At 33.5% G+C, this 15,593-nt stretch overlaps 1 protein-coding gene across 5 annotated transcripts in view; it reads right to left on the bottom strand.

Moving 5' to 3' along the window:
- Window positions 1–1,550: 1,550 nt before the first annotated feature.
- Window positions 1,551–15,593, bottom strand: part of LOC144444569 (uncharacterized) — a 121,836-nt gene continuing 107,793 nt past the window's right edge. For 4 of the 5 annotated variants that reach the window (XM_078134039.1, XM_078134042.1, XM_078134041.1 and 1 more), the window contains 2 exons: window positions 11,109–11,255; window positions 1,551–5,181 (listed from right to left, as the gene is read on the bottom strand). In XM_078134039.1, coding sequence (XP_077990165.1) covers window positions 5,072–5,181; window positions 11,109–11,247 — 249 coding nt within the window. In that variant the 5' untranslated portion in view covers window positions 11,248–11,255 and the 3' untranslated portion in view covers window positions 1,551–5,071. The remainder of the gene's footprint in view (window positions 5,182–11,108; window positions 11,256–15,593) is intronic. The other variant, XM_078134044.1, reaches the window with a different exon arrangement.

The raw sequence follows: 15,593 nt of genomic DNA, 5'->3' as shown, positions 1-15,593 counted from the left end.
GATTTACCTAAAAATTCAGTAAAGATGTGAAACATCGTATAGAATGCGAAAACACAGTCTACAGCGTCTGGCTTTGCTTTCAAGAAATTCATAACTAGACACCAAGTTTGTCCACTGATGTCAAGTCATATACATACCTACACACGTAAGACAGACATTTTACCAGGACTACTGAAGTCTGTCATTTGTGATAGAAATCTACCCAAGCATAGCACACACACAAAAAACTGCAGATGGATGGACACAGAAATGGCACCCATTCTCATCACTTCCTTTGATGGACTCACACCTTGAGGAGACTAAGCATAAATGAAATTTTACTTTCAGAGTGTTGGTTCACTAAAGTGGCACAAGCTGAATTTATTTACTTCTGAGCGTGCCAGGTGAAAAAAACTGACAAAAACGCTCAAATAAAGTGCCTTGTGTAATAGTATCGGCATTAAAAATCATTATTTGTCAAATGTTTTCACAGTTGATGACATCCAAGAGATTCAGACGACATTTTCATACATGTATACCAAATGTTGCCACCAAATGGTTTATGTAGTACATGTGATTGACTAGACGTAAAAAAAAATTGTATGGTTCTGATTACATTCAATTTTAAAATAGGTGGGGTAAGTAGCTTTTTTATTCTATTATATTTTTTTTTTCATGTGTGAGTGTATAATTCAGGTTTTTCATTTTTTCCTCCAAATGGTCTCTGTGTTGTTTATTTCTTCCTATCAGATGTACAGCTATTACAGATTGGAAGAATAGTTTTAGAGTGTTTTTTTTTTTATATTGATGTCAGTTTCCACACCCACTATTTCTTGCGAGACTTCACACAATTTTCAAGATTTTATTATTTTTCTCGAATACATAAAACAAAGTTTAGGGTCGGCGTGAAAAACTAGGTGGGGTCGGGTAACTGGAACCAAATAAATTTTTTTATTTGGCCTTACCAAGTGTGTGATCTGCAAAGCATGGAATAGTTCAGTATGTTTCAGCAATTGAAGCACTGTAAACGTAGATATTTTCGTTACTAGAAAATTTTGTGATTTTACAGTCTTATTATTATTATTATTATTATAAAATATCTTTATTCAAGGTAAAACTCAATAAGCGTTACAAACAACGCAGAGCGTTCCGGAGTTGGCTTCTTTCCATTGAGGCCCTCATACATCAAATCGACAATCACGCAAAAGTCCACTTACAGATTCTAAAACACATTAAGATATAAAATTCACACATTGTGACATTATAGTTCCAGATATATGAAATAACTAAATCACTCAGCTCAGCCAGACTGGTACATTGTATTAATGTATAGGAAGGCATTTTTAGTCACTACTTGTTTGTAGGTCTTTGGTTTCCACCAAAATGAGTGAAAATAAGTCTTTAGTGAAAATTTCCAGGTTCACAGTACTACAGGTACCTTACAACCCCCCCCCCCCCCCCCCCCACCCTTCATTTAAAAAAACCAACTCACCTTGTGCCTCTTTTAGTGTTATTAATAATTTTAACAGTTATCATGTAGGGTATGTAATATTTAAATTGTTTTATTAATTGTAAAGACAATGCCAGACCACAAGGAAAACACACATTGCTTTTTAAGACTTCTACTAACTTGTAAAAAGATGTGGTCTGAGAAAAACTCCCACACTGCTTCATAAAATAGCATATTCCACATGTAAAATAAAAACTTGTCAAAGTAAAGATTGTTACATAAGATAAAATGAAGTGAATTATTGGCAAAAAAAAATGGAAAGAAAAAATCCTTGAAAAAAACTTCTCCCTTTTCAGGTGTCCCATCTCTGCCACAAGAAGGCGCTAAGCCTGTCAAGTAATACTGCAAGTGTTTCAATGTGACCAACTTGTAACATCGTGTCCATCATATAAAGGAGTTGTACAAAGCCTAATTTACAAAGCGAAAAGATGCCACCAGATGTTAAATCACAAATATTCATAAATTCCACATGGGTAGAAGTAGGACGCTTGAAGAAACATTCCGTCATTCCTCGCAAAGGCTATCAACAGTGAGCTCAAGATACTACAAACCTGGATACTTTCGCTAAGAGAAAATTTAGCAATTTTGCAGTCAACAGCTAGTTTCCAAAGACTAATTTCTTATTAATTACTATACTGGCACATTGTGTTCATGTACAAGAAGGCATTTTAGTCACTGTTTATTTTTGCGTGTTTTGTTAGTCCAGTGAAATAAGTGAAAATAAGTCTGTAGCGAAAATTTCCAGATTTAGAATATTCTTCAACTTCAATTAGATTATGCAGGCAAGTGCCACAGCACAAAATACAGTTCCTGGAGGCCAGACATAAGAGATTTTAGTCAGCTAGTCCCACTTTTGGCAGCCTTTTCTCTCATGGAGGTACATCTAGGGAGAACAGCCCAAGTGACATCAACCTGCAGAGATTCTTTATTATCTCAAAAGTTTATAGCAAATGTTGATTTTAGTGTCACCCTGTGTGGTGTTTTATTTTCTACGATCGTCACGAATAAATTACACTGTTTTTATTTCTCAAGATCATAACAAGATGATATATCTCACTATCTCACTCTGCTTGCAGTGTTGTATTTATTGAAATATTATTTAAAAAAACAACAATTTATACAATAAAAACCAGTTAAAATGTAATTATAGAATATCATTTCATGTGACAAAAATCTTACTTATCATTGCTACATTTTATCATCTGGATTAACAAAATGTATGTAATTGTTACATTTTAATCCTTTTAAGGGTTTGGATCACCTACAGGCAGCTCACACAAAAGAAAATGTAGCAACGTTGACAAAATTATTGTCGCATGATGATAAAATTTAGCAATTTTGAGCTTGTATTGTATTTATATGGTAGATTTCTATGTTTTGTTACAGAAAAGAGAAATCATTTTGATGGGATTTATTTTATGAATTACAATCATCGATAATCGTGTCAGAAAAAATTGACTCATAAACACATAGATAAAAATGTTTTTTTTTAGTTCAATACAAACAAAACCCAACTTTTAATAAAAACGATGGAAAACATCTGATTCAACATTAACAAGATCTTTCTGTATTGAAACATGTTTTGTACTCATATCTTAGAGCTGACTAATATAACTTAGGAAGTGAGAACAACAAGTCTTCATAGAACACATAGCCCCTCAAATACTTTTAATTACTTTTAGGTGAACTTCACTTCTAAGTGACTAACAGCTGAAATTGATTTGTTTGTTGTTGTTAAATTTTGACTAAGATGGTAAAGATCAGGGTCAATTTTAAAGATACTAACAGAAAGGTTGTTTACTAAAGTGCGTGTGTGTCATTTTGTTCGTGAACTACTGTACAACAAATGGTGGATTTCCAAACCAATATGGCCACCATTTAGTAAGAAATGATAAGTAAGAGCAGCAACGTGTATTTATGCCAGGAATGTTCAGTATCACCTTCGAACAAGATTTGAAAGATATCGATCACACTTAAATACCACAAAGTGTGCAAATAGCATATAGTATGCAAGAAATGGCTTGAGCTTGGTAATTGAAACTGGAGGTCAAGGTCATGACAAATGGTCATGGTATTACAAGAAATCTTGCTGCTGATACCATACATGTAGGAATAGACATCTGAATGTGAGTAGCAGTTTGTGAATTTGATGCAGTAAAAATATATTTTTTTACACCAAAAATGGCTACCACTCAGTACTTGTCCATAAAGGTCAAGGTCGAGGTCAAATATAATAACAACAGCAGACTGGCAGCATTTTATAATATGGGTGTAGACACTTGAATGAGGTCTCTGTCTTATTGTTCCAGAGCTCTTGCACAAATCATTGATTTTCACACCGAATATGGCTGATTCTCACACCAAATATGGCTGTCATTCAGTAACAAAATTATACTAGCCTCTGATAATATAGGGGTAGACACTTGAATCTGGTCTCAATTTATTACAGATCTTGTATTATACAGTAAATATCCACTTTAACTACAAATGTGGCCACCTTTCAGTCGAACTTTTCACATCTCACCTTTGTGCCAGGTTTTAATGAAATCAGCTAATACATGACAGAGAAATGCTGTGTTACGGACAGACGCACAGGCAGACAGATGCACACACATTGTAATACATGTAGACTTCTTCCAATAAAAAAGGTGGACTGGGTTTATTTTGAAATTTAAGAACAACATGAACAGTGTCTGTCTGGAATATAAAATGTGGGGTAATTCGGGAAACGGGTTTAGTAAAAAGTTGATATGGAGTGATTCCTTACATGTGTGATGAAATGATTTAATGTGACAAATTTAAATCATTTGTAGACTTATACACAAGAGAGATTAACGTGAGTAAGAATGGTATGGTATGGTATGGTCTCACCATGGTAATACAGGGTGGTACAAGACAATTGTTATAATTCAGCAAAAAGTACATGGAAGTCATTCAATACAGCAGATCACTTGATGTTTCAACACTGAGGCTGTTATCTCAACTGCAATCAGTCCAAAAGTCACACTGTTAAGCTACCCTATCTTCGACATTGTATAAGGCTACCTCATCTTCTCCAGTGATTTGGTTTGATCCCCAATATCATATGAGGTTACCCATATTCTCCAATGATTTGGTTTGATCCCCAGCATTGTGTGAGGTTACCCCATCTTCTGCAACGATTTGGTTTGATCCACAGTATCGTGTGAGGATGCCCTCTTCTACAATGATTTGGTCTGATCCAAAGTATCGTATGAGGGTGCCCTCTTCTCCAATGATTTGGTCTGATCCAAACTGTCATATGCGGGTACCCCATCTTCTCCAATAGTCTGATCCAAATTGTTGTACGGAGAGATTATTCTACTTGACAGCGACATAGGGGTGTGATTTCAATGGGTCTAACTCTCTTGTTATCAATTACATAATTTAATGACCATGCCAGTGGTGGTTATGATCTCTCAATTTTTTATAATCTCTGAATTCCTTCTCTTTGCTAATCCATGGCTTAGATTGCTTCTTGCACTGGCACCACTCTTATTTTGACAAAAAAACCAAAAATTTATAACTTCCCTCGAATTTTAAAAATGTTGTAATCAGTCTATGCTATGATCCTGAAGATGAACTGTCTTTTTTATCAGAGTCTGAAGTTTCAGTTTTATTGGAATTTTCATCGTTTGGACTCGCACATGCCGAGTCAGATTTCGTTGATTCATCTGCAACATAAAAATAGTAAAAAAAAAAAAAACCTGGTCAGATTTGAATGTTAGACAATATTTATTTTTTAGATTTGGAAATGATAAAGGGGCATCAAAATTGATTGTTTGATAGAACAATTATTGATAGATTGATTGATTGGTTGATCGATATATGAAGACTCATTGATTGAATGAATGAATGACGATTGATTGGGTGATTTATATGTGAAATTTGATTGATAGATTGATACATGAAGTTTGATTGATTGATTGATTGATTGTTTGATTGATTTTATTGGTTGATTGGTGTGAATGTGGGGGTCAACATATAAAAAGAAAATTTTACTGATAATATGGTGTATTCAAATTGTAAAAGAAATTTTCGGGTAGTTGACCTTGAAGATGGATGTAAAGTTCAAATCAGAAGATCTCATTAGAAAGCTCACTATTGATAGTGTGGAAGTAGACACTTGAATCATGAATGGCATCTGTATCATGAAACCTTTGGAGGCAAGAGGCAAAATGTGTATTTTTCCACAATATTATGGTTAAGGCTGTAAAATTAAGTGACGGGCATGTGTAATAGTGTTTGACATTTGTACCAGGTTTGGTTGAAATTGAGCTGTGACTTTCTGAGATATTGCTGCACATGGACAGCCATATGCATGGATGCACAGACGGGTGTTGGTCATTCCTATAGCCTCCTTTGGGCTCTGTCTATTAATAAAAAAAAAATATTTCTCTAAAAACATGGAAAAGTTTGAACAAATTTGATTTGGTCTCCAAGGTGCATTGATTTCTACCTTTTAAAAAGGGGAATTAAAGTGTGATGTTCGGAACTATGATCACAAATTAATTTATGTAAAATTTAGAAAAAATATATTTTTGCATCTTTGAGCTGTGTATGTTTCCAAAATAAAGATAATAATCAGAATTTTTATAGTTGACATTTCCTTAATCTCCTGGGCCCTGGCTGGATACAAACTGAACTCTGTGAAAAAAGGTTACAATAACTGGTGCCACATGAACATCTTATATAGTTTATTTTTATGACTGACTTCTAATTAAGCACACTCTTAATTCACAGCATTATTGGTACACATGAAAGAAATTTTGTGTTTTTCTACTCCTGGAGAAAATGGTAAAATTACAGATCTTTTTGTGAATTTTGTGTTACACTTGCATACTTGAACAAAAAAGTAATCAATGGCGAGTGTGATAACCGTACACTATGGATGGCAATGTACAGGTACATGTAATAATGCCAATGTTTGAAGCTTTGTGTCTTTTGCAGTGTGTACGTGGTCTCATGGCCAACAGGGAAACTCAAAATATTTAGTTTCATTTCCGATCACCCAAGTCAAATATTCTGAAATAGCATGTATTCACTGAATGCAAAACATACTGACTATTCGTATTAGGTATGTAAGTATATGTACATTGCAGAGTTGAATCTTTGAAGATATATAAAAATGTATTTGCAAAATAAGTGTGGCTAATCAGAACCGGTCCCAACACAAAGTAATTTGGTTACTCATATGACTAAAATGATGACAACTTTGAGCTGATTGATGTTCCAGTAGAAACTTTGCTTATGTGGCACCAGTTACCTTTTTCCCAAGGTTCAATTCACGCCCAAAGTACCAGGAGATTAAGGAACATGTTGACTGCTAAAAAATCTGATATCATATTTTTTTTTAGGAAGAAATGAGCAGACTCTTTTACAATATTTTTGGTGTTCAAAGTAATTTTGTGTTTTTCTAAATGGCTTATTGTCGATATCATGTTGACCTCTATGTAAAAAAACTGGCATGCTAAACCTTGTCTTTTTTATTCTTGATTTCAACCGAGAATGAGCTTGGGTAAACAACAGCAAAAATGTTCAGATATGTACTTCTGAGGCAATAATGCCAACAATGCTATGAAAAGGTATGCAAAAGAGCAAAAGAACATGTGGCACAAAATTGCAAAAAGTTATTTTTCATAAGCTTTACAAGTTATACAAATTATAACATTTTAAACAATACAAACAATATGATTGAAAAGCTGAGAACTTTTTAACAGCGAATGTCAGTCTTGTTCACCCTTAGATAGAAGGTGTTATTTGCTATCAACAGCGCAGGACTGCAGTTGTTGTTTTTCTTTCAAATAATTGGTAATTATAAATATGGCATAATAATGATATTATGAATGAGTCACATTATTTTGTAATGATGTGAGATCTATAGGCTAATCTGCATATAAATTAAAAGTCGCATTAAGATGACGCTCATTAAGCAAAGATTTTGACTATATAACATGCTTACAGAGCTCATAGAGTGCCTGTAATGTTTTAGAAAGTATTAATACAGATTTGGTATTATAAACATAAATGAAAGAAATCTGGCACTCATGCATTTTTGAAAATAGTTGTGTTGTGGGGACTGTGAAATGTTGGCTTGATACACGTTGAGAAGTGTTGAGACATTGAAAATGAGCCTTTTAACAATTTGCTAGACATATAAATATAATTCTCAATGTTGCAGGAGACTAACAGATTAACATATTACTTTATATAATCCACTACCATGAAACAATAAACTGAATTACCAAAGATGATACATTTACAGACTGCATGCACATAAACTCCCTTAAAGAGTATTTTTGGGACCTGAATGACGAAAAGTGCACATCTCAGAAGGCATAATTGCTTTCACTGCATTACTGTGGTAGATTATATAAATGTGTTAATACATTCCTCTGTCGTATTTTATTGCAAAAGTGATGTTAATGTACATTTAGTGTGTGTGTGTGTGTCGGAAATAACAATCTTAACATTTTTGCTGTTATTTTATTCAAGAAATCTGAAGCCCATTCTCAGAAAGGAAAATTCAAGGTTTAGCATGCAAGTTTTGTACAGAGAGTTCAACATGATATCAATAATAAGCCATTTAGAGGCACTTTAGAATCCAGTATGGCTGCAGAATACCATGTTAACTCTACTAGAAAATAAAAGATTGTCGACTTCCTTTAAAACAAGACTGTGAAATCTCATGAGACAAGGCTGCACATATTGGAAAGCTTTCCTCTGATAATTTGAGCGTAGACACTTGACTAGAATCAACTTCTTATTCACTCAAAAAGATAAATTTTCATGACAAAAATATGATCAATCAGTCACATTGATACTGATTGTGTGACAGTTATACATAAATGAAGTAAGAGATGGCAAATTGATATTGACACTGTTTTATCAATCAATAAATTAGTGATGTCATTTGGCACTGTTTGTTAGTCATGAATTAGTAATGATGTCATTTGACACTGTTTATCAGTCAATGAATTAGTAATGATGTCATTTGGCATTGTTTATCAGTGAATGAATTAATGATGATGTCATTTGGTACTTTTTGTCAGTCAATGAAATAGTGATGATGCCATTTGGTACTGTTTGTCAGTCAATGAATTAGTGATGATGTCATTTGGTACTGTTTGTCAGTCAATGAATTAGTAATGATGTCATTTGGTACTGTTTGTCAGTCAATGAATTAGTAATGATGTCATTTGGTACTGTTTGTCAGTCAATGAATTAGTAATGATGTCATTTGGTACTGTTTATCAGTCAATGAATTAGTGATGATGTCATTTGGCATTGTTTATCAGTCAATGAATTAGTGATGATGTCATTTGGCATTGTTTATCAGTCAATGAATTAGTGATGATGTCATTTGGCATTGTTTATCAGTCAATGAATTAGTGATGATGTCATTTGGCATTGTTTATCAGTCAATGAATTAGTGATGATGTCATTTGGCATTGTTTATCAGTCAATGAATTAGTGATGATGTCATTTGGCATTGTTTATCAGTCAATGAATTAGTGATGATGTCATTTGGCATTGTTTATCAGTCAATGAATTAGTGATGATGTCATTTGGCATTGTTTATCAGTCAATGAATTAGTGATGATGTCATTTGGCATTGTTTATCAGTCAATGAATTAGTGATGATGTCATTTGGCATTGTTTATCAGTCAATGAATTAGTGATGATGTCATTTGGCATTGTTTATCAGTCAATGAATTAGTGATGATGTCATTTGGCATTGTTTATCAGTCAATGAATTAGTGATGATGTCATTTGGCTCTGTTTATCAGTCAATGAATTAGTGATGATGTCATTTGGCATTGTTTATCAGTCAATGAATTAGTGATGATGTCATTTGGCATTGTTTATCAGTCAATGAATTAGTGATGATGTCATTTGGCATTGTTTATCAGTCAATGAATTAGTAATGATGTCATTTGGCATTGTTTATCAGTCAATGAATTAGTGATGATGTCATTTGACATTGTTTATCAGTCAATGAATTAGTGATGATGTCATTTGGCATTGTTTATGAATTAGTGATGATGTCATTTGGCATTGTTTATCAGTCAATGAATTAGTGATGATGTCATTTGGCTCTGTTTATCAGTCAATGAATTAGTGATGATGTCATTTGGCATTGTTTATCAGTCAATGAATTAGTGATGATGTCATTTGGCATTGTTTATCAGTCAATGAATTAGTGATGATGTCATTTGGCATTGTTTATCAGTCAATGAATTAGTAATGATGTCATTTGACACTGTTTATCAGTCAATGAATTAGTGATGATGTCATTTGGCATTGTTTATCAGTCAATGAATTAGTAATGATGTCATTTGACACTGTTTATCAGTCAATGAATTAGTAATGATGTCATTTGGCATTGTTTATCAGTCAATGAATTAGTGATGATGTCATTTGGCTCTGTTTATCAGTCAATGAATTAGTGATGATGTCATTTGGCATTGTTTATCAGTCAATGAATTAGTAATGATGTCATTTGACACTGTTTATCAGTCAATGAATTAGTGATGATGTCATTTGGCATTGTTTATCAGTCAATGAATTAGTGATGATGTCATTTGGCATTGTTTATCAGTCAATGAATTAGTAATGATGTCATTTGGCATTGTTTATCAGTCAATGAATTAGTAATGATGTCATTTGGCATTGTTTATCAGTCAATGAATTAGTGATGATGTCATTTGGCATTGTTTATCAGTCAATGAATTAGTGATGATGTCATTTGGCATTGTTTATCAGTCAATGAATTAGTGATGATGTCATTTGGCATTGTTTATCAGTCAATGAATTAGTAACGATGTCATTTGGCATTGTTTATGAATTAGTGATGATGTCATTTGGCATTGTTTATGAATTAGTGATGATGTCATTTGGCATTGTTTATAAGTCAATGAATTAGTGATGGTGTAATTTGGCATTGTTTATCAGTGAATGAATTGACAGATGTCATTTGACACTGTTTAGCAGTCACTGAATTAATGTTAATGTAAAGTAAATAGTTCATGTTAATCACAATGAATCAACAACAACGTGAAGTAGGCACCGATTTTCAGTTACTGAATAGTCCTTTCATGATGCACAATATTTTATTTTCATGCTGCTGAATGCTTTGTGGGTGGAAATGGAATTCGATAAATGAACAAATGTCAAATAATATGAAATTGGAAATATTGGTAATGCATATTTGATAAAATCATAATAATTTCAATATATTGGAACGCTTAAATTTCCAATGCTAATTTCTTTTTAAAACTTTTATTCAACACTAATCAAGTAAGTATGTTAAAATTTTGAAATTAAAAAAAAAAGGGTGTTTACATGCAAAAAAGTGTTGGATATTGTTATTACAGCATTACCTTATGAGGTAGGCAAGAAGCGGTATGACAAATGATATAATGCATTTTGAAGTTATTTGGATTTAATTTCATATGATGGGCGGGTAAGAAGGAATAGCATGCACAAGGCAAATTTAATTTCACTACTTTTAAGGAGGTTGTTATGGTAAATGGAGCAAGCTTTTACTATGTGCTTCTAAGGTCTATTCCAATACCTGATATACAAATCAGTGACCTACCTAGGGTCATTGCCGCTATCTTCAGTGTTAGTTCCTTACCGTCAGGAGTTACGTCCAGAATATCTGGCAAAGCGTTACGACGACCAGCTCGTGCTGATGCCTCAAACTCAGCAATCGCTTGAGCAGCCACTTCTGCCATTAATCGATCTGCAAAATAAAATGACCAAACCACAGTTTGATTAATCCACAAATCAGAAAATGTCTGGTGTGACAACATTATGACAGTGTTTTTGCCAAGGTTGGGGAACCCAAGTAACAGAAAGGGAAAAGGGGGTAAAAATGGCAGTGTTTCCTCAAAGAGTATAGAGTAATTTTGTTTCGGAACCCAGGTAAAAATGACTTGGGAACCCTGGAAGATTTTACCTACATATGTACTTAATACCGCTCTTAGCAAAAACACTGTGATATAATGTTGTAGACATAACAGTCCTGAGGAAAGGATGTAGCACATGAATACAAGATAGCAAGGATATTGTAAGTGGTGCAACATCATGAAATATGAGTTATCAATATTCCTGACACTCACTATAAATGACTGTACACGTATATGGTACTTGTAATAATAAGGTATTTCATGAGACAGTTTATAAATGTCATTAATTGTACGTATACGTGTCATGACATTTTCAACAGACCAAACTCCCACACTATTTTCCAAACAAAATATGGTCAAGCTCTCAACAAGAATCAATTGTACTTTTTTCAAATTCCACATCTTAAATGAATGTCTTACTTATAAATTTGGCAAAGTTTGATTGTTTAAACTTGAGTCTCTGATGAGAAAAATGTCAATGTACCGGTGAAGAATTTCTAAAACTATAGTTAAATGTCCAACTAAATATACACATGGGCAGTATACAATCTGTACAGTATATTTTGTTCACCAAGTGTTACCACAATACAGAAATAATACAAGCAGCTTAGAATTTCTAAAATAGTAGGTGTATAATACATCCAGATAAGTTTTAAAATTTGTTGAATGCATGGTTTCCAAGGAGCAGTGCCCTAGTGTTGTTGAAGCAGGAGGAGACCTGAGTAACCTGTGCTGTATGGCAGGGTCAAAATGTACATCACCTTTGTTATAATTATATACAGACCTGGCTCATGTTTTTAATCAAGCTAAGCCAACACTGGGTGGATTTGAACACTGACTGCTGAGGTAAGAAGCTATATGAGCTAACTACACAGTGTTGCAGCCAGAGGGGTTTTTTGGGTCATTTGACACACATTTTTTGGACCTGACCCACAATTTTGGAAGTGATGGGTCATAGATGACCCACACTAAAATTGTATGCAAATATGTTTAGCGACATGACCACGCCTATAGCAACAGCCAAATGATTGTGTATACTTTGTATTACATAGATAACAACAGGGTTGGATAGGCAACTGCATAATCATTCAGCAAATATCTAGCATGGATCAGCATGTGGGTAAATATTTTTAAAAACTGTACAGTTATGCTACATGTACAACTCCATTGGCGCTTTTTTTTATAATGTCCCAAAAAAATTTATGATGACCCAGAAAAATGAAAGTCTCGGGACACTATGTCCCACTCTTTCAAAAGGCTGGCTGCAACACTGACTACATGTACCTATGCACTGACAACCCCAAATGTGGCAGTATACATGTACAATCACTGCATGAAAGGGTGTGTTCCTGGTTCTGGAACAATGTAATCAATGCAGCGATTTCAGACTCGCTGCAATTCCATCGAGTTACCGTCATGTATACATAACCAGAAACACCACCCTTGTAGGCAGTGAATCTAGGTAGGCAGTATACAATTTCGCTTATCAGGTCATCTTTAGAACAATATTCAAGAATTATAAAAAGATACATATAATGAAAGACCTACAATGGTTAGTTTACAAATCATACTGTCTCTTTATTTCTCCTGGCAATACCAAACCTCTAAGGATACCTGTCCAATAGGTCGACTCTATCTTCTAAGTTATACTAATCACCTTGCATGCAGTATCAAGTGTCCACGTAATGCTAGCATGAATTTCTTTCCTCTTTAAATCCATAATAATTGGATATAGTGAAATCATACAGGTCCTACTTTGTTTCAATATAACCTGTACTTTGGCTATATACATGTATTACTGCTATGATGTGACGATGAAAATCTGGTTATTAAATTACTACTACAGTAATTGTAATACAATGTATGTGCCTTGGAAACATATCTGAGCTGTAAGGGCAGCCTTACTTACTTTCATGTTTGACCCAACCCACACTCTATTTCTTTATCTCGCGAAATCATAAAAAAAAAGTCTTTGTAGAAGACACCCCCTCCCTCAAAAAACAAACAAAAAGCAAACAAACAAACAAAAACAAACAAACAACAACACTTTATTTCTGTGTGACTCAATGGAGACACGATTTAAAAGAAATTGGTAAAACCAATAGCTATATCAAAATTATAGCTCTTGTTTCTGGCAAAGCTGTTAACACTCGCGATTGTAAAGAAACAGGAAAAGGGTTTTAACAACCCTGAACGATCCAAATGTGGCAACAAATAAATGCCATTCAATAAAAATTACATGAAAACCAAAAATAATGCTTGTGTAGAATGCTTTTCTTCATATCACTTGTAAAAAATGATTTAAAAAAAAAATTGGCAATGTGCAAACACTACTATGTGTCTGTGATAGGCAGGAATTGGCTTGATTTTGATAATTGTCCTTGAAGGTCAAGGTCAAAGTTTTTAAAGATAGCTTGCATGGGATTTTAAGAACTCTACTAGTTTTCAAAGAAATTGATCCCTGAGGCATGTTCTACCTTGAGTTGTGTCAAATGTATTAAATATTGAAATGTAGAAAAAAATAATTTCACATTCTACAATTTTGACAGACATGATTTTGGCACAACCATGTCCTAATGGACACTGAAATAAATGACTTGTATTTAACATTTTGCAAATGCCATAAATCATGCAATATGAAAATAATGATATTTGACATGAGCTTTACTCATATACACACTCAGGTTTATGCAATGGCTGTTTCTGTGCAAGCACTGAACCAGTAGTCGTTGTCATCATGTTTTACGATGTGCTTACAACTCTTGTGACACTGTGCAAAGTCATACTCAATAAATCAGTGCTCAAATCATAGCCCATGTAAAACACTCATAAACGATCTTATAAATCACACTTATTTTTACCTAGAGTCTTAAATTTTCACTCCCTAATGAGACATCCACAGAAACAATTTCTACATGCATACCATATCTTCCACAGAACGCTGACTCCAATATGTAAAATCCATTAACAGTCAACAATCTAACACTTCAAATTTACTATGCCACCGTGTATCTGACCCTAAATTATAATATTATAAAAAAAATGTCGGAGTTTGGAGTCAATAGAGGGTCAGGGTGATTATATTACTCCTGTTCACTATGTTGAGTCTGTTTGATATATATATACAGCCTAATTCTATAATCTTAAGCTTTACATGCTATAAATAGAATATAACCCATGGCTAACTCTCCCTGGGATGATCTTAATGTATCTACCAGATTAAAGCTATCTAGCTATCACACACACACAGAGTACATTGTATTTCTATGGATTCGAACAGTTTGTCTGCATCAACATACAGCCCTGGGAATTTTAGGGACCATCTCACAACACCTTGTGTAGTATATACTACATGCTCTGCAAAACTCAAAATGATTGCCGAATATTAATATCAGTATTATGATAAGAATAAGAGTTGATAGTATAAACAATTGAACAATATTTTAATATGACTTAAATATAAATAAATAATTGGTGCGGATTGTGCTTAAGACAGAAAGGAAAAAAATCTAAACACAAAGATTTCAAAACCAGTACCTCTATAAATTGTTGAACTGCATGTTCATCTACTACAAGGAATTTGTTTGAATTGTCCATTAAATCAAAACATACAAAATGAAAAAGTGTTAAATAGTGTTATATAGATTAGACAAGACTCTACACAATGTAGGTACTAAGTATTTTCACCTTCATGACAAAATATATAAAGCAAGTATGTTAAAGTGGCCATATGGATGAGGGTTGGGTATTTATTTTGGATTTTTAATTTATAAAACAATTTTGTCATGGCTTCCTACTTGAAAAATCAATTTGTAAAGAGAAACAACATATATGCGAAGTCCTTGTTTGTAACTCAATAAATTTGAGAAGATTAATAAAATGTGCAAAATCATTGTTATTGTACATACAATAACATTTTACGCATTTTTTTATAGCTTTTTGCAATGTATTGAGTTATAAACACAGGTTTAGTCAATGTTGTTTCACATTATTTTTTCGAGTAGGAAGCCATGATAAAATTGTTTTATAAATTAAAAATCCAATATATATACCCAATCCTCATCAATATGGCCACTTTAACAAAAAATAGATCTGTTCATTTTTCTTTCTTTTTTGTACTCTGCAAAGGAAAGTTTTGTAACAAATAGATGGGAACGTGGAATTTAAATTAA

This window comes from Glandiceps talaboti, chromosome 13, assembly GCF_964340395.1.
Source record: "Glandiceps talaboti chromosome 13, keGlaTala1.1, whole genome shotgun sequence".
NCBI lineage: Eukaryota > Metazoa > Hemichordata > Enteropneusta > Spengelidae > Glandiceps > Glandiceps talaboti.
Note: the sequence above shows the minus strand (reverse complement) of the source record. Positions and strands in the feature narration are given on the sequence as shown.